The 19,620-nt window shown below is 43.2% G+C and overlaps 1 protein-coding gene across 1 annotated transcript in view; it reads right to left on the minus strand.

Moving 5' to 3' along the window:
- Positions 1-19,620, minus strand: part of LOC149366790 (receptor-type tyrosine-protein phosphatase kappa-like) — a 141,017-nt gene that overhangs the window by 239 nt on the left and 121,158 nt on the right. Inside the window, exons 33-41 of the mRNA XM_089552409.1 lie at positions 16,272-16,420; positions 13,088-13,223; positions 10,948-11,097; positions 9,261-9,360; positions 9,099-9,175; positions 7,599-7,727; positions 4,047-4,172; positions 3,218-3,369; positions 1,771-1,906 (exon numbers count right to left, since the gene is read on the minus strand). Of these exons, the coding sequence (XP_089408535.1) occupies positions 1,771-1,906; positions 3,218-3,369; positions 4,047-4,172; positions 7,599-7,727; positions 9,099-9,175; positions 9,261-9,360; positions 10,948-11,097; positions 13,088-13,223; positions 16,272-16,420 (1,155 nt within the window). The remainder of the gene's footprint in view (positions 1-1,770; positions 1,907-3,217; positions 3,370-4,046; positions 4,173-7,598; positions 7,728-9,098; positions 9,176-9,260; positions 9,361-10,947; positions 11,098-13,087; positions 13,224-16,271; positions 16,421-19,620) is intronic.

Raw genomic sequence — 19,620 nt, forward strand, 5'->3', positions numbered from 1 at the left:
AAAAGCATTATTTGTACCTATGACAGCAAAAGTTTCCAAAAAAGTGTCCAACCCTGTGCATACCTTAGATTTCCGATCAAGTAAAAAGTTTATAAAGGCTGAAGAAATGGGGATGGATAAAAATATCGGTTTGCAGGGAAATTACAGAGAAAACACAGTTCGCCGACTCACTTATGGGGTAAAGCCATTTTGCTTTGTTTTGTTTCTGGTAACATAGCACGCGGTTGTGAAAAAACCGCCATGCTGTGTCACGGTCAGCAAACTTTTAAATGTCCATCGCAATATTTTGCTTTCATGCAGCACAGAAAAGACACACAAACAGTTCCAAACACAAACTGCAAACTTAGAAACATGCATTTAACCCCGCGCTTTACAATTCATTGACACACCTCATCTTGCCTTACTTGTTTTTGAAACACCTCAGCCACTTTCTCATTCCTGAGAAGACGGCTGAGGTCCCTATTCCATCGGGTGGGAACCTCGAGATCCTTGCCCAGCCAAGGATGGCTGCTGACGTGTCCGACCCTCTTTAAAGCTTTTACCATAAGTCACTTCTAAACTTTTGTCTTACGTTTTTACTAGGTTGCATGAATTAACTTTTTAGGCCCTTTACACCGCCGTTCATTTAGACTTTTGTATAACATCTATATAAAAAAAATTTTATACCCTGAGCTTGGCGCATGATAGCCTTAGTTGCTTATGCGCCATTAAACTCAACTCAACTCAACTCAAACTGGAAACTTCCTGTTATAATGCAATTGCTTTTAGTCATATTAATGAGAACATAAGTGCTGTTAATTTACTCGTCCTATATGTTATGAATCATAAAGCCGACAGTTGAGGCGAATCGTTCGTTGGCGAAAAGAATTAGAATATTTTGTTGGGAAATACGTATCAGTATCCTGCATTGTCATTTCGCTGGCTTTTTATACTTATACACTAGCTTGGTTTCCAGGAAAAAAATATACAGATGAAAAAGAAACGTAGCTTTACGCAGTAGAATCTAGTATGAACCTAATATCCTAGCAGGCATACTGGAATAGGGCGAGCCAGGTTAGCATAGGGTTAGCATAGGGTAATTTAGATATCATGTTAATGCAGGAAGCATTTTTACTTTTGAATGACGGATCCCAGTAAAAAAAAACGGCAGAGTCGTGTGAAAATATGACAAAATATTTCACAGTCCTGCAGAATGACAATTTTTTTTTCTGAAGAACTGTTGTTTTTCTGTATTACTTGTCGGTAACCTGTGGTTTTGTAGTACTTTTCTGTAGGGAAGTACGCAATAAATTTTATTGTTACCACGAAAATTTGTTGTTACTACGAGTTTTTAATCAAAATCGTTACAGAAAATTGGTTTTGAAGACAGAAATTTTTCTATTGTGTTTACCGATTTGGTTTTGAAGATGATTGTGACCTGCATACCATGTTCCTTGCTCAGCTTGAATTTGTTTTTCTCTTTGTGCTGTAGCCCTTGCTGTATGCTACGGTGCTCAGCGCGCGCACTTTTATTTACGTATGGCTACACGGACACTGCACGCATATCCTCATCATTTTGTAGCATCCAAATTTTATTACCACTGAGGACGCAGTAATAGCTGAGGAATGGCATCAAGTGGCAAAGCGAATGTGTTGCCCATGCTAGGAACTGAAGCGGGCTCGAACTTAGGCGATAAAATATTCTTTCCGGCACAACACAAGGAGAATACGCCTTTCTATGAAATTCTTAAACTTAAAGAAGAGTGAAAGAACCGCTCGCTATCTCCTTACTGAATCGACGATGAATTCTGGACGACTGGTGCGGACGTTTTGCACCGCGCGAAATACGTCCAGCTCCTGTTCCAGCTTCAGTTGCTCGCAGATTGCAGCAGACACGCAGTAGAGCCCGCAGTGCAGGCATCCGTCCCTTGTACAAAGAGAAGCATTAACAACCGGAAAGTTATGAATGGAAAGTATATTCTAAACAAATATATTTAAGCACCTGTTTACTAGAATCTCTAGAATATTTTAGATGCTCTCCTCTGCATATACTAGAGATAATGCTTGCTTTAGTTGTCGATTTAATACAGTATTTTACATTTCTTGCTCTCATTCAAAACGAAATTTATTCACAATAGATTTCAGATTAATCAATAACAAAAGCATGCTCACATTATAAAAAGCCCTTTAGCTGGAAAGCATGTTTAGGAGTCCGTGAATGCAAAAAAATACACTTCTGTATTACCATTATTCAGAGCCAAGGTTTGAATGCTATCTACTGTAGATTGTTGCATAAACTACACCGCGGCCCCTAATAACAACTCACAAACCGGAAGCTCCAGAATGCCATACAGTTTACAAGGTCTTTCGAAGCTTTCAGATATGCTAAGAATACTCTCGGTTTTAGGTATGGGTCCGGATAGTTGAATGACAACAATCATCAAAAATATAAAAAGTGCTTGTTGCACTGTCACAGAACACTTGCCCAATATCAGTGATACGACCAACGTAAGTTAGACGATTACAGTGCGAAGGATTACAATGCAAAGAGCGAAAGTACACCATACAAATGACATTCAAATGGCTTGTACTTAGGATTCGAACAAATTATGGTTATCGAGTCTGGAGCTACACTCTCCCACGTAAAATAAAAAGGAGTCCGAACTGGTGCACAGCTAATGCCAGGTCTGTTGTTTTTGTTGTTTTTCTGTCAAAGTACTGTCATGTTGTGTACCACTGCAATGCTTCTGTGGGGTGCGTTGACCTTGTCGAGCGCTTTCCCTGGCTTAATGTCCGCGCACCCAACATCGCCATGATGTTAAGTAAACATGATTCTGATTATGAAGCCCAGAGTATAAAAACACAACTGCAGCGCTGATTCATTAGTAAATTAAAATCTAGAAGATCTCAGTGCCGAGTAGTGTGCCCATTGCGATTCAGGAAAAAAGGGACAAAGTGCAGACCAGAAAAAAACGTTTCCATTTTTAATTTTTTCAGAGAAAAGAGATCAGTTGCACGTCAACGCTTATGTACTGAGTTCTTCGTACTGCCTCTACCGCTTGGGCTAGGGTTCAAATTTTTGTCACAAATTTACCAACTCGCTCGACCTGGGAAACCTAGCAAAGGGCTTTGGATCAAAATAACGAAACACATCTACGAAATAACGAAGTAACATCTATAGTAGAATTTAGACAGTCATTTGCTGCATTTCGCTTCCGATCCACAGCCGAGTACTTACAGGCACTGCACCACGACCGTCCCGCCTTTGGCCTGTATCTGCCAGTGGTCAACATGCTGGAGAATTTCGAGGACCTCTTTGCAGGAGCTTGGTATGCTACGCGATCTTTTCCACGTCTGCGAGTGAAACTGCTTCAGGATGCGAGCAGGTCCCTGAAATGAAAGCATGTAGTGTGACTAAATATTTTTTTAGGAAGCGCGGTAATGCTGAAAAGGAAAGTCATCCTCTTAATTGAGCAATTACAGCGGCTGAATTAAGCCGTTAACCCTGTAATGTCCAGCGGCGTGTCATGCACAATACGGAATGTCCAGACGCTAGTAGTTTGTTTCTGGTCAGTATAATCAAGACCAACAGCGAACATGCATATGTTGTACCATCCATCATGATTTCTTAAGAACCTTCGCTTCTTGTATTTATTCTTGTTCAATCACCTGTGATTACGCATACGCTTCGTTTGACAACATTCATTTTTCAACTATTAAAGAAATTGCGACCGGTTAGGAATGTTTGAATGAATAGTGCAGGCTGAATTTCTTAGATAAAGAAATTTTCGTTCCTGGCACACTAACGCATAATAAAAATACCACATCAGTAAGTATCCTACTTTTTGACTTCAAGAACACGCCACTGAAATCTGTCAGTTAACTCAATTTCACCAGTTCTCCGTTAGAGCTACACTGAAAACCGGTAGTCTTGCTCGTTGAAGACCTCAGTTATAAGTACTCGCTGTAGTGAAGCCTTTTTTACTAATAACCAGTCAGGTTCACTAAGCTATATAAATTTATAAACAGACTTTGTGGCAGCAGCATTCATGATGCCACTTACTTACCGAGCCCTCGGTTACTTTGAATGTCCTGACGAGGAGGTCCTGGAAGTCTTGAGCGTCAGTCTGCTCAACTAAGACGTTTCCATAACGAACCGTGCTCTTCAGGCCTGGCCAAAATTGAGGGAAGGTCTGGTGGAATAATTAAAAGCTACTGTTATTCACAGAAGCCTACCACGGCCAACAATTATCCCGGAGAACTTCTGCATGTTTTAGTGAGCTTACTATACCTGTACATGGGTAGTAATGATCGTATGAGTTGAGAACCCCTGAAAGTGAAGTGTCACCGAGTGTGCTTGGAGCAAATGTCTTCTCTAAATTCGAGATGAAAACTGACCACTGCATTGTCAAGTTTGTGAATGTTTATCTTGTGAACAACAGGGTGAGATTTCAGCCCAAAAATATGCTCCATTAGAAGTTTTATGTAGAGAGAGGTCAGGTCTGAGAATTCAAACTGACACCTAGAGAAGCGTTCTCGTCTGTGCTTTCTCCAGACTCTAAAAGATACACTAAGTCCGGAATTGGAAGAAAAAAAAGTTCTCGCCAAATATATTTTTCAGGTTCACGTTCATAGAGTGTCAAAGTGAGGAACAAAGTACGAGTCCGGAAATTGGTAGAGGTACGAATGAATGTCTATTATCGACAATGCTGAAACAACAATAGAAAAGGTGATATTTTTCAAAAGCTGTGTAAACTGAGCTCAGCTAGCATATAAATTTTCAGTGAGTAACAAGTTATGAAACACATTACGTGTACTGGTTGGCGAGTTCGTAAGACATTCTAGGAAAATGCAGTAAACTAGCACAAACACGAGGGAAGAAAGAACGAGACACAGCGCTGACTAACGATAGTTTTATTCAGAGTGCCTTGTTTAAGTACAAGTAGCCACGTCTAATAAACTATGACAAAAACAAGACAAACAAATTCTACGATGATACAAGAAACTTGTGTTCTTCTTTTGATATGGCGATGGATGGAGTGCTCACGCATGCCGGACCTACCTTTGCAATTTCTGAAGCTTCAATGATCTCTCTTGTGACAGTATCTTTGTTACTGCTACAACTTCACATTTCTCGACCAGCGCATGACAAGCCCCATCAACGCAATGAATACCAATGTTGCGAGCAGAATTTTTTACATTGTTGCAGTGCTCCCTCAGCCTGTCGTTAAGACAACGACTAGTTTGACCAACATAGTAGTTGCCACAGGGAAGAGGGAGAGAGAGTAGACAATGTTGCCTCTGAATGTGACCGTGCCGGTTTTGATATAGAAGTGAATTGGATCTGTTCTGTTTTATCTTATGTGATTCAGCCACTTGTTATTACTCATGAAGTACCTGTTAGTGATTTCATCATCTTCCTTGATTTGACTATTTATTTCACTGCTCAACATATGTGCTGGTCCCTCGAAGTTAGGGGGAAAGCCGTTACTTCCGCTTCCACATAACTGCAGCGTAAAAAATGATGATTAGAAAAGAAGAAACACCTACGACACGGCTGTGCTCGTCATTTTTTACGCAGAAGTTATGTGGAAGCAAATAACCAACTTGCCTAAAAGCTTGTTTTACTAAACCGTTACTTGCGTACTCTTCCGGCCACTCCAAACTTGTATAACGAGACATTGCTGCATCCTGTTTTAACAATGCGCTTAAGAAATTTTGTTTGCATATGACTGGTCACAGTTTTTCAATACAGGCTGACAGGCTGACTGCTTCTGGTTATCTCATCAATCTTCTCGCCTCTATAGCTGAGGGGATGTTAAAAAAGTTGAAAAGTGGCACCTCCTCTCTTAGGAGTAAAATTAATGTGGTGGTTGTTCTGTACCTTCATGCCGTGTCTAAAAATTTGAAAAGGATTCGGAAAAAGAGGGGAGTGAATGTTGTTTTTTTTGACTCAGCTGCAATTAGATAGCTTGTGCGCACGTGTAAATGCAGCGGAAAAACACGTAAAAGCTGTACCCATCTGCATGAAAAAGCACCGAAACAAACAAAGGCAACATTCTCTACTTATTTACTCTCTCCTGTGGCAACTACTATGTTGGTCAAAATAGACGTCTTAACGACAGGCTGAGAGAACACTGCAATAGCGTAAAAAATGCTGCTCGCAACATCGGGATTCATTGCAGTGATTGTGCTTGTCATCCGCAGGTCAAGAAATGTGAATTTGTAGCATATCACAAAGATGCGGTTACAAGAAAGATCACTGAGGCTTCAGAAATTGTGAAGCTAGGCCCAGCATCCGTTAGCACTCCATCCATCGCCATACCACAAAAAGAACACAAGTTTCTTGTATCATCGTAGATTTTGTTGTCTTGTTTTCCCGTGTTTTATCAGATGTGGCTACTTGTACTTAAACAGAGGCGCTCTGAATAAAACTATCAGTTTTAGTGAGCGCTGTGTGTCGCCCCTTCTTCCCTCGTGTTTGTGCTACTGCGCTGCTTTTTCCTAGGTTTTACAAGTTTATCAAGAAGGAAAAATTTGATCATATGGCTGTCTGTGAATATGTTCACATTCCTTCGGCAGTAAAGCACACATTGACTTCTTGTGAAATCGGATTTCATATGTTCATGCCATTCAGTTTGGACTTCGAGACGTCAGCCTAAGTAACTGCATTATTACTGTATCAAAGTGCATGACGTATAGTCTCACGCATCTATGCACAGAGAACTTTCTGAGAATAATCCCACTTTGCTTGTGGAAATGGACAATGCAATCGTTGACGTTTGTTTTTATTGTTTTCTAGCCTTTAAATTATCCACAATCAATGAGAGTATCCTCTTAGGTGTCACCTCGCGGTAATCTATTGGTGCAGGCTAAACTCAATTCATTTTTAGCGTTCCCTTAAGTTGGTAGTAAAATGCAGTTGTTCTTGGGGCAAAGTGCAGCGCCTAGTCACTTTTCTCTCGCCTTGTCTTTTGTCTGCATTTTTTTTGCATTACTAGCACATATTGGTTGAAATTTGAAATAACATTTAATTATGGCTCACGGCGTTCACTGGACCACAAGCAAATGCCCTGACCGTGTCCACGGTCGTGAAGGTGTCTGCATATTAACAGTGCCCAGAACACCGAACGGTTGAGCAATGTTGAATGCACATCTGCACAATCCACTCTAAGCAGCCCAGAGTGGTATCATCGATATTTCCGTCTTAACAAGTGCTATGAGTAAATATGATCACGCCGCTGAATTCTGCATCGTCTTATCACAGATGTTTTTTTTTCGAAAGCACGGAAGACTCGCACAGGATATGGTTTTTGGTAAACTAAAACTGGGATTGAAGTGCATGAGCAACTGGCATCAAATAGGTTATTTTCGCCTTTTGAAGCGCTTCTTCGGATGCAATGCAAGGGAAGTGTCCCTATTTTCCTAATGGTATTGTGTTTCGATCTGCACTACTATATCGACATCACGGGGATGAGTAGTTGCGTTTTTCTATTTCTTTAGCTGCCATTTTTCTTTTCGATGGGTCATCTTTGCCCGCAGGTGAAGTAAATAACTGCAAGTAGCAATACCACTCTAAAGAAATGCAGTGGGCAGTATATTTTTTGTAGCTTTCGTACCTCATCTTCCTGTGGCCCGAGTGTGACCAGAGTCACTGAGCCGCTCGCTGCAAGCATTTCCCAGAAATCATCCACAGTTTCTGGCAGAGGCACCTGGGTCACTAAGTAAGCTTTCCTTCGCTTGAATCCCTGCGAAAAGAAGACCCATGTTATATTCACCATACCTTTCATTACATCTAACGCTTATACACCATCTCTGGCTTTGTAGTTGTAGTGTCTGCGCCTGACAACAAATCAACAGCTTGTACTGTGCGGACAGCACTACACCTAGACACCAAAAAAAAATGAAAAACGAGTTACTGGTTATTGACTCTGTGCCTTTCCTTGTTAAAAAAAGTGCGGCTGCGAGCACCAACCATCTCCGAGAAAGGAACGATAAAGATCAAGTGCACAGTGGTTTTAGCGCCATTTGACCTATGTAGTCAGCGAAAGGGCCACATTCGTTCAGATATTCCACGTGCTTTGTAGAACCAGTACCTATCCTTCGTACATGTTTCACCTTACCGATTCACGTCCTTTTGCGAGCTGATTTTTCATGAACTCTGTAATAACCAATTCATTCCATCACAAGTGTTACTGCAACACATCCGTTAGAAACAGCTGCATATACGTTTAAATTATAACTAAATTTATCAAGGTTTATAAGTAGCGGCACTTCAATTACTCATTTTTAGCTATTACCGGACTCTTATAACTGTAGTTTTGCCATGCCTGGCTGCCTAAAACACCAACTGACCAGTTCTCAACTTGTTCTATATGCATGCCCGGCTGTGGTATTTTGAAACGGCAGCACTCAAATAATGCTCTTCCTCGTTTGTTCCAGCTTACCGTAACCGAATCATCGAAGCCATGTTCCCAGCAAAGTGGTAGGTCTCATTTTCTGGTGCAATTTTAGACAATGTTATCAAGGTGAAAGTAAATGAATGAAATGGCTTGCCTTATTGCCACTCTTTCCAATATCTTAGCCTATTTAAGTGTCATGGAAAGATACTAAACACTGATTGCAGTCTTGCACGCGTCTTCGATGGTACCACGTCCAGGTGCATTTACACAGGAAAGTAGAAACGATCAGAGGAGTTTGTTCCCTATTGCGCGTTTCGTGATTGTCTCATCGCGAGTAAAATCTTTTCTAGGCTCCGCCAAAAACAGCCACCCGCATTGAAATAACCATCAGAATGTGGAGCCTGTAAGCAATATATTTTGAAAGAAAACGAAACCTGGTAGGGTGCGAAAGCCTGGTAGGTTGCGAAATCAGGTGTTTTATATTGCATATGCAGCGCCTCTAGTGAGAAGAGCGCGGCTGCCGTTACCCGACAAGCCTGGTTGGTAGCCCGTCTCCCGCTCCTGGTATGACGTCACGTCATAACGCCACTAGCGCCTCTAGCGGGAGGAGCGCGGCGCCCCGTGCTAAGCGGCCGCCGTTACCTGCCTGCGCTCCGTCATAATTCCAAGGGTTCTTTTTGAAAAGAGCCCATTAGCCCGTAAAAAATATCATCTTACATCAACGTAGACGGCGTTGATGTAGTCTGACTTGGACCCATCAGCTGTCACACTCAAGAACGGTCTTGGACTGTCACCTGAAAATTAAGAGAGGGTAGTGAAGTGGGTGAAATTTGGTGATAGTGCGTACGTAATATGCAGTGATACAAGTTTCAAGCCCACCTGCAAGAATTTTTGCTGAACGATTTTTATCAGCGTTCTTATCTTCACAAGCGCTGTTGTTGTCGTCCAGTACCGGGAGGGGGCTAGCCCGCGCAAGCTCCTGCCCAGAAAAGAAGTTTGAAAATTAACAATGCTAATGACAGCACAATGATATTTTGGGCATGACAAAACAAAGCCTGAATGATACGCAATCTTCTAAGTACTTTCGTGGCTGCTTTCCCCTCCTTAGTGGGACACTGTGATCAAAATGAAGTTCGCTTCTATAAATACAGTGCATCAGGCTAGTGACAAGGAGACCAGTCTCGTTGAGAATGACGCTTTTATCAACAATAACTGCCAAAACTGAAAAGCAACTGTGGCCATCACCAGCCAATTTCGCTAGTAAACTGCCTTCTTCGGGATGAGAATTCGCACGCACACGCCAGTTCAAATGCTATACCACCATTCACTTGAAAACAGTGAAACCCAATGTGATGGAGGTTAAATTCAAGAGGCCCGTGTACTGTGCGATGTCAGTGCGCGTGAAAGAACCCCAGGTGGTTGAAATTTCCGGAGCCCTTCACTACGGCGTCTCTCATGCATAGCCTGAGTCACTTTGGGACGTTAAAGCCCATAAACCAGCCAACCAACCAACCAGTCTATTCTAATGTGGACGAGTTTAAATGAGCTGGCGAGAACTTTCCACATTGAATTTCTTGACACCCAAATTTATTTGCCTGCCGCACAGAGGTTTAAATGAACTGAGTTTAAATGAACTGGCGAGAACTTTCCACATTGAATTTCTTGAGACCCAAATTTTTTTGGGTCTCAACTTGAGACCCGCACAGACGTTAAGATAGCGAAAAAGAGGCCATGAAATGTTCCTTACTTGGAGCAAATAACACGATGTAGTCATTAATGTCTCTTTAATAACAAAGGAAGCTGAGTGGGAACTTCTCTTTCACATGCTGGTGTTCGACTGTAATTATTTTAATTTAGGTCAATGTTTCAGGACCAACCCATACGATGAAAAATATAGTTCTACTTCAAAGAGACTCATAAGTCTCTCGAGATGACTTAACAATAGCTTAGGACATATACATAAGCCTGCACAAGAACAGTCGATACGCAGCAAAGATGGGATATAAAGATGCCCTCAGAAAAATTGAAAGCGATTGCTTAAAACCATAAATATAGCTTCAGTTCAGACTATACACTGCAATAAAGAAATCTGCATTTCTGCAAGGGGAAAATAGGAATCCATGTACGATGTTGACAAATTATAACAATAACTTAATACAGGCCTACATTAAAGAATATTAAAGAAGTTCCCGTGGGTTTCATAGCACCAGTGCACGTTTCTGACGAATTCAAAGCAGACAACGTACGGAACTCTAAATCGATTTTGAAGAACACAAGACAACACGCTTGCACTTTAAAGTCACCTGATGGGTGGTGCTTGCTATAATTATTATTTATGTGTTTGTTCGCGGTTAACGTGCGGAAAGCAGTTTATGGTTCGGTTAGTTGGGGATGCCCTGAGATATACTTTGGCTTTATCAACGCAAAATGCATTTCCCCAGGTTTTCAGGAAATTTGTACTGTTCTTCACTAGAAAATGTTTATCTGTGTACTATTCGAATTTCGCAAAACTTGCACATTTATTTCTAAGGGAAAGTCAGAAGCGAAATGAATGAAAGGAGCCCACCTCATATTCAAGCTCGATGGCGCTCTTGCCTGTAGCCTGACCCTTCACCTTCAGCTTCGGGTATAAGGCTACGAAATCCTTGACCAAGAGCTTGTGGTTCTTGCAGCACAGCATCTCCACTAGCGCCATGTAGGCGAATATATACTGCTCCTGAAATGAACCCGAAATAAGTGCCGACATCAATGCAAAAGAGAAGCATATGAAACTGATTATTTCTGAGGCCACTTCCACCACATGCCACAGCACTGTTTTTATTCCTGTTTCGACGTTCACGAGGAAAAAAATAGAAACTACACAAAGAACACACGACTAGCATTCATGTAGCACTGATTGCATTGTGCTCAAATGAGAATATGTCGCCTTTAGTCTTTGGTGTGAACGTAGTCAAAGCTGCATCGACATTACCGATTATACAAAATGCATCATACTTTATTAGCATTTTAAGGTAAAGTACTTACCGTATAAAAACAGTTTTTGTGCATGTCAGTGCATCGTTGGTGGGCGTCTAAAGATAACTGAGCCGTTGACTGTTTGGTTAACTATTCTACCAAGAAGTGTTCAGCTACTGTATTCACTACAGTAATTACAATAAGATGTTTTTGGGTGGCAGTTAGTGGCTCAGTGGTTATGGTGCTCGGCTGCTGGCCCGAAAGACGCGGGTTCGATCCCGGCCGCGGCGGCTGAATTTCTTTGCAAGAGAAATTCGTGGCCCGTGTACTGTGCGATGTCAGTGCACGTTAAAGAACCCCAGGTGGTCGAAATTTCCGGAGCCCTCCACTGCGGCGTCTCTCATAGGCTTAGTCGCTTTGGGACGTAAACCCCATAAACCAAACCAAACCAATCAGATGTTTTTGGGTGGCAGTTAGTAACAAGAGTTCTTGTTTTAGAATTCTAAAAATGCAGTTTTGCTTGGCTCTCACGCACAACGACTTCCGGCCCTCCACACGCGCCGTACCGAAGCCACAGACCAGAGGACAGAGCTCAGTGACACCCATATTTCGATGTCAGCTACCGGGGCGCATATCCCATGGACTTCTATTTAACCATCGCTAGAGTTATGCAGCAGCTAGCAGCCGCTTCGGTAGGACAGAGAACGCCATGTCAGTGCGCAGTTTTGCTGTGCACACTCCTCCGCTACATGGTTTCATTGTGGCACGTATGGAGGACAAGAATCCGCTATGCTAAGCATCCAGCAGAATAGCGTTTCCCAAGCTCTGTGTCTTAATTTGACCATTACCAGGTGCTAGGTAAAATGATCTAATTCATCATCATCAACCTGACTATGCTCACTGATGATGATGATTTCTATTGTCTTGACTTAGCTCACTCTCTGAAATTTAAGAGTCAACAAGTAAATGATCTAATCCCCCAAGACCAATAAAGCTAAAACTATTAACCTCTTTTTGGACCTCGACTAAGAATCGTCTCATTATGTCACCGCTGGTACATCGGAAAGGCGCTATGTAAATATTACTGAATACTTCAAAAGTTCAACTATGCCGCTCTCTGCTAAATACATTTGTGATCAAATACCATTTTGAAATCTATCAACGTGGAGCGCTCGTTACATTATGGACGAGCATGCCGATTAGAAAGCAGGCTTCTGACACCACTGTTGGATACCATGATACAAAATAAAAAGTAAAAATTCGAAGTTGAAGTCATTGAAGCTGCTGATTGCTAGAAGAAGGACGTATATCGATAGCTGCCTATAGTGGCCGACCTATGGTACAATCTTCGAAGAAGGTGCTCCTATGTAAAGCTCCACGCTATTGTGTCATCACATTGCTTCTCGCTTATGTTCTAAGGTCCCACGTAAACATTTTGCTTCAAAGCCAGTTTTTTTTAACAGTTTCTCTCATTCGTTGCAGTAAAATTTACATTATTTTATACTGTTAATTACAGAGATCTGACAGGAGAACAATGCGTCATCTACAGCCCGTTGTAAGCAGTGACAAAAATATGCTGTGTTTGTGCAATGGATTCACCTACAATGGGCATCTTAGCACTTCCTACCTAGCGGCGTTGAGCAGCTCACAAGCATACCGCAAGCGCACTGAAAGTGAGCTGGCCTTTGAGTTTTGCGTGATCCGAGCAATAGAGCAGCTCAGAAGAGGAGCTTTACAAAATGGCCACCTACCAGAGACTCCACAAGGTTAACCCTGCTCTGCCGCATTGCATGAAGCTGAGATACAAGGTTAACTTCGCTTTCAGCTTGTGCCTGGGCCAACATGCTGTCCACCAAGATCAGCGTGCCTGTTTGGCCAATGCCTCCACTTTGCAAGAGAAAAGAAAGAGAAGAAACAAACAAAAACAGGGAATCAGTCTAGACACACAGACATATGTGCATATGAAAATACGAAAATCACGTAGAAGCACACGGTACTTGGGTGAAATGCAGCTAAGAACCCAGAAATTAAGCGAGAATACGTATGTACGAACATAGGAGTCAAAATTCACAAAATGTGAAAACTCCAGTCACGAGTATTCCTAGAAGTGAAATCTGGAGTAACTTTTTAGAAGAATAAAATAATCTGGAAGTATACCGCGTGTAATCACTGATTTCGCTTGGCGTTGGTAACTATAGCAAGCACTGGCGTGCGTATAACAACTGATATAATGAATATCTTCATCAGCGCTTAAGTGCTCACAAAAAAGAGCGCCTCAAACAGACGCACATAGCGCATCAATAAGAAGCAAGCCATGCAAAGTTGTACGTGCCATCGTACACTTTTAGCCTCTAAGACCAGCAACTGCAATTCGTGCAGAAGCATAGGAAACTTTTAGCTACCACAGTCTGCCATGGAAATTTGCAGTGAGCAGAAACCATTGGATCGTCGCGAGCCTGTAGTAGCGTTGGTGGCAGAAAACAAATTACGGGACGCTGACTAGGCATTGCGGCAGTCGTTCTCGCCTTATTACTTTGGTAAATTCACATTTACAACGCCACGATTCCATTCCTGTCACCATGACAATGTGTGTCAACTCTCCGGTATGTTGCGCCTTCTGTGAAGGTGTAGGGACAACTGCGGTAGCTAGGAATATGTTTCGCAATCCTTCTCTGTAATTTCGTTCGGTCGTTTCTTCAACAGCGGTGACAGCAAAAGGAGAGTTGTAATCCGACGACTGATAACACGCACGGCTGGTGTGGTCACAGCGCCACCATTAGCTGCCCTACAGCCGCTGCCTCTAGTACGGCCGAGTCATGGAGCCTTGTTAAGCCAATCCCTCTAGCAGGTACCGTACATTTGCATAGAAGAGATGGTATTAGCGTTTAGAAGCCAGTAAATCATGTTAAATGCGTTGTAATTCTCCGGGAGGGAATATGTTTGGACGTGTTGGTCTGTGGCTCTAAGAGAGAGCTGGATTTCTTGACGTAGGTAGCACATGGCAATCTTATTATTTGCTTTTTCTTTTTTCACCTTGCCAATCCCAGGTGTATATATATGCGCCAGAACTGATAAACCTTTGTTGAAAGTAGAGCTGCGTAGTTCTCCGTCACCTGTTGGTTTCAGCTCCGGCCTCCCAGCATGCTTTAGCGAGTTGGTTTAGGCTTGTGTCATCATGGTCGTCTTTTGCAAAGATCGGCGTGACGTAAAGCCACACAGCCTACATCACCTGGAGCTGTGCTTATCGGAGATGACGGAATGAAAATTCAACGAAATAAATTGTTACAAAATTCAGCCTATCTGTAAGCCCTATCTGTATGCAAAATTCCGAGTGCCACATAGTCAGCTCAAATGGGGCATAATGCTCTCTCATTGACAAGCAAGATATATCGGGGTTTCAGGGACATATATGTGGTGAAAAGTCTCGATAAAATGCTTTCATGCGACCACGAAAATATCGATGTTATCACTGATCCAAGCACTGACTTTTCTTGTTTGGTCTCAATTACAGCGCAGTTGATCAGCTGTTTGGGATGACGCAGAGTGCTTATGCTTCTTTATATAGTTCTTGGAAAACCGGCGACACGCAAAAAAGAAGCTTGGGTTGACCAAAACGAAATCACCTACCAATTAAGAAGCCGTAACCTCAGGGCCACAAGCATTCTCGCTTATCACAAGGTGGATGCGGACAGATGCGATCGTCCGTGTGAAAGCTTACCCGTCATGCTCGCGCTTCAGAACGCTGGAAACAGGTCTTGACTACGACAAGCGGACAGGGAGCTTATGCGGGTGGATGACATTTATGGCGGCTTTAGAGAATCTAAAATGGGTGGGCGATATGTTCCTAAGAACAAAAATATTAAACGGGACTGTCACCGCAGCTTCAGGTTTTTTTCCATGCTTATCGAGATGCTTCGTATCTCATGTTATTGAGGGATCAAGGTAGCCTCTGAGCAGCCTATGAACGTAATAGGCATAAGATGCATTGATTAAGGGTAACCATATTCACGCAGGGCATGAAGTGCGTGGAAGGAAGCAGCGGAGTATACAAGGACCGTGATAAACGTGGTTGATTTCAGGAACTCAAGTTACAGTTTTGTATAGCAAAATCTTCTGAACTGCCTGTGGGTCTTTCTTTCCGAACAGAGGAAAGAATGCTTTAAATATGCAGGCCTATGGCATACCCAGCTCTATAGCAAAGCATGGCTATGAATCTTGCAATATTTTCTTGTCCTCTTAAGGAACAAGAAAATGTGAGGTATTCTGTTGCATGGTACTAAAAAGTTATGTGCTAACTGCATTGCTTGCGCTTCAGTTCTCCTTGGCCACAAAAGCGAAGCTTCTACTGTCAAGACTGTAATCCTTAATCCCAGGGGAAACTGTGAACAAGGTAATGAAATTGTTATATTAAAGCACTGAGGGTTAAGTTCAAGGCTATGAACTTTCAGTGCTCACTCTGCGTACACTGATAGTTAAAGCCTAGAGACATGTGCAAGACTGATCTCCTTTCCTTTCTCTCTGTTCGTTCTCCTTCTTACGTGTAGGGTGTCATAATGGGTACTTTCTAGCTCATCTCCCTGCCTTTACAATCTTCAGTTTCTTTCTCTCTTTTCTTGATCCCCTGAAGACCCATTTTTAGGTTGAGAGAATATTTTAAAAGAGGCCACATACGCAGAAATTGAAACCGCTTACATACGACATTGTAAACAAAGAAAAATTGAGGCATTTCACGTGGACGCGAGGGACTCTCTTTAAGCTGTTGTTTACCAGAAATGAGTGAACCTCGTTCGTTGTGAAAAGTAACTGGATTGAGGCACTACTACTGTGGCTTTTTTTCCTATCTATAAAACAAGCATATATCACACTCTCCGCTATACAATCAAATTATGCAGAGCTCTGCTTCTGAAAAAGGTACTGATGTCCACCCCCTTATACCTGCAGTGGACGATGACTGGATGGTCATCGTGTGGCTGGAAATCCCATATTCTTGTAAGGAATGGCTGCAGGGCGTCAGGGTATAGCGGGACGCCGTGGTCAGGCCATGCGGTGAAATGGAACTGGACGACGGTTTGAGTCTTGTTTTCCTATAACAGTTCAATGATACACAATCAGACTGAAGCTGCCTAGCTAAAACGATTGAACTCAAGCTTGCACAATGTTCCCAAGTTCGTATTTCCACTAGTGTCCCTTTACTAGTGGAAATAAGGTGCTGGCATTTTTCATCTCCCTATGGCTACTGCAGCCATACAAAACCGCAGTCATATTGTCAGGAATATTACACGGCACACCGTAAGATACACCAGAACTGGTCCAGTCTGCCGAGCGGTCACCAGCTAGCAGGCGAAAACACTTCTTTTTCCTCGTCACAAAACGAGATGGCGGAGCACTTCTTCTTCGTCCACTTCTAAGCTGTATCAATATCATATCAGGCAAAAATCTGTTCGCGGACCTTTTTTCCCTCCACACTAATGTGCCGGATTCATCTCGGATCGGCAGCCACTATTTAAGGTAACCATTGAATTCATAGGAATAAATATGCGGTTTTTACTAGCATATATCTTGATACATCAGACAGGTGAACCATTTAACTTTTGAATTGCAAAAGGAAAAAACTCTGCCTCTCCCGTAACCGAGAGTAGAGTAAGCATGAAATGTGTACGGGCATAATGCGAAGCGCACGCGGACACGACGAGACGCAGGCCTGACAAGAATATATATGCAGCGCGTTCGAAACTGTCCGAAGTGCGTAGAGGCGAAAGCGTTTTCAGCACCACTTTGCGTATGTGACACTGGTGATGTTACCACTGGATTACGTCACACATAATTCATGACGAAGTAATGACAAATTACTGATTAGTGTGTAATGACTGATTAATGACTAAATACTAATAAACTGCTAATTAATGACGCTTAAGCTTCGCCTTTATGAGTGGAACGCGACAGCGTGTTGTAGCGCTGCCAGGCAGTCCCCGGAGCGCCACCACCCGTTCGGCGTGATGCCTCGTCCTTTGAACGCGACGCTTTTTCAGGAAAGGAAATTACGCAGTATTTCTCTGCCATATCAGGGTCTAACTACTGCGTGTGCGCTGAAGCCCAGTTGAGGCACTTTTTCTCGCAAAGTCTTATTGCTGGTACTCAGTATGGACTTCGACACGCTCACGGTGAATGCTGTTAAGATTGTTTCGAAGCACTGCTTGCACTCATAGCTGAAACTACTTTTGTTGAAACACGCTGCCTAGAGTGTAAAGAACTGAACTTGTATTGGGAATGACCGTGTCATTAGGCTACCCGCTATGTCTCCCGTTCTTATGAAACCCCGGCGCTGTCGTTCGTCGTCTGTGTTTTGAGCAAGAAATCTCCGGAGAAGGTGGGCAACCTAGGTTCTCTGACCTTGTAACGTCATCCTAACCTGCCCACCGGATGATGAGCAAACTGACCGCCGAGGCTACTGGCAGTTAAATAATTATTGGTTGCGGGATGTTGCTGGGAATAGCAACCAAGGTTTCACAATACCCACCGGCTCTTCCGGAATGACCAATTCAGCATATAAGGGTATTATACAAAATAAGGCTATCGGTTTATACCTACCCTTGAGGCGGAGGTTTAGTGCTTTCAAGTGTTTTTCTGGCTGAGGCGATTGAAACAGACTTTGCCTCCGATAAGGCAAAGCAGGCTTGGGGACAATAAACAGCACACAATAAGAAAGGACATCAGCCTCGTGTACATCCTTTCTTCCTGTGTGGTGTGTATTTGTCGGCATTATTTCTGGCCAGGCTTGGGGAGTCGCCAGCAGCCTGAGCAGGAACGGTTGTGCCCATTTTTATCGATCCATGCCTAGCCCTCTCGCACAACTGATGCCCAAACCATTACGGAACTAAATCTTAAAGCAACAATCAGCAGAAAGACACAGACAGTATGCTTCTTCCGCTGTATTTTCTTAGAGGACACAGAGAATCTGAATCTTTCCGCTGGTGTTTTCTTTAAGAACGATGTATCAACCGGCCCAGCTCTCTACCCTACTGTACCACTTGGGACTGACTGCAGGCATTGAAATCGCGTGCTGTCACTCAGTTTTTTACGCCTCCGCGTGTAATACGATGCCTCGCTTAAAAGGTGCCAAAATTGGTCGCTCACGTTCAAAAGGCATGACTGGCCGCACTGATGAGCGACTGAAACAACGGCGCAGCAGGTGCAGGAATGAGAAAGTCGAGCGCCAATGATTTTTCGGTATCTCCTCTAACAGAGTCCAAGGTTCTGGGCCTTGGACACAACCTTCCTCACAAAGGAAACTGGTGAAAGCACTCCTAAAATTCTTAAAGGACTCGGGGTTGTATTCCCATCCATAATCTTTAAGTTTTTAGTGCACGCCTTTTGTCCTCTTGACATAGTGGTCGATGGACACTTCAAAAACTCATTTCATTGCCATTCTTTTTTTCAGTTTTTCCCCTTTGTTACCGTCCCCAAGTGTAGGGTAGCCTACTGGGCATCACCTGGTTAACCTCCCTGCCTTGCCGTCCATTTCTCTCTCTCTCTCGCCTGTCAAAAAATTATTTGAGCCGCTGGCCTGAAAACAAAGGAACGGTTGAAACCTCTGCGGACTAATGATGGCCTACCGTGGGCAATAATTTTGATGCACTGAGACTTATGAATACTTTTACTCTTATGTGAGGGCTCACATTTGTGGCAGAATTTTTCATTCACAGTTAAGTTGGGCGGAAATGAAATGTGTGGTATTTCTGGATGCCACCGCGGTGGCTGAGTGGCTATGGTGCTTGGCTGCTGGCCCAAAAGACGCGGGTTCGATCCCGGCCGCGGCGGCTAGAATTTCTTTGGAGGAGAAATTCCAGGGGCCCGTGTGCTGTGCGATGTCAGTGCACGTTGAAGAACCCCAGATGGTCGAAATTTCCGGAGCCCTTCACTGCGGCGTCTCTCATAGCCTTAGTCGCTTTGGGACGTTAAACCCCACAAAACCAAACCAAACCATTTCTGGAGCCGGGGCTGGCACAAGGATGTGAGTCGAGGGTGGCAGTGGTGTGTTTTTTGTGTTTGATGTCGGTTTTCCGCTATTTCTTCTGCGCCGGGAATCATTCGGTATGTCTAGCCAACCATCCCGCCAGTTCGGCCTGAGTGGTGGTAGGTGAGAGCCCCGCTTTGGAGGGTGAGCAGGGGGCTGGCGGGTGATGCCTGTGGGTGCAGCTGGATTTCCCGCCACATCTTTGAATATGATTACCCTCTCCTCTCGATATTTTGTTCTTCTGCAGACTGGTCTTGTAGGGAGTAGAGA

This window comes from Amblyomma mixtum, chromosome 1 (assembly GCF_055824585.1).
Source record: "Amblyomma mixtum isolate Tamu chromosome 1, ASM5582458v1, whole genome shotgun sequence".
Lineage (NCBI taxonomy): Eukaryota > Metazoa > Arthropoda > Arachnida > Ixodida > Ixodidae > Amblyomma > Amblyomma mixtum.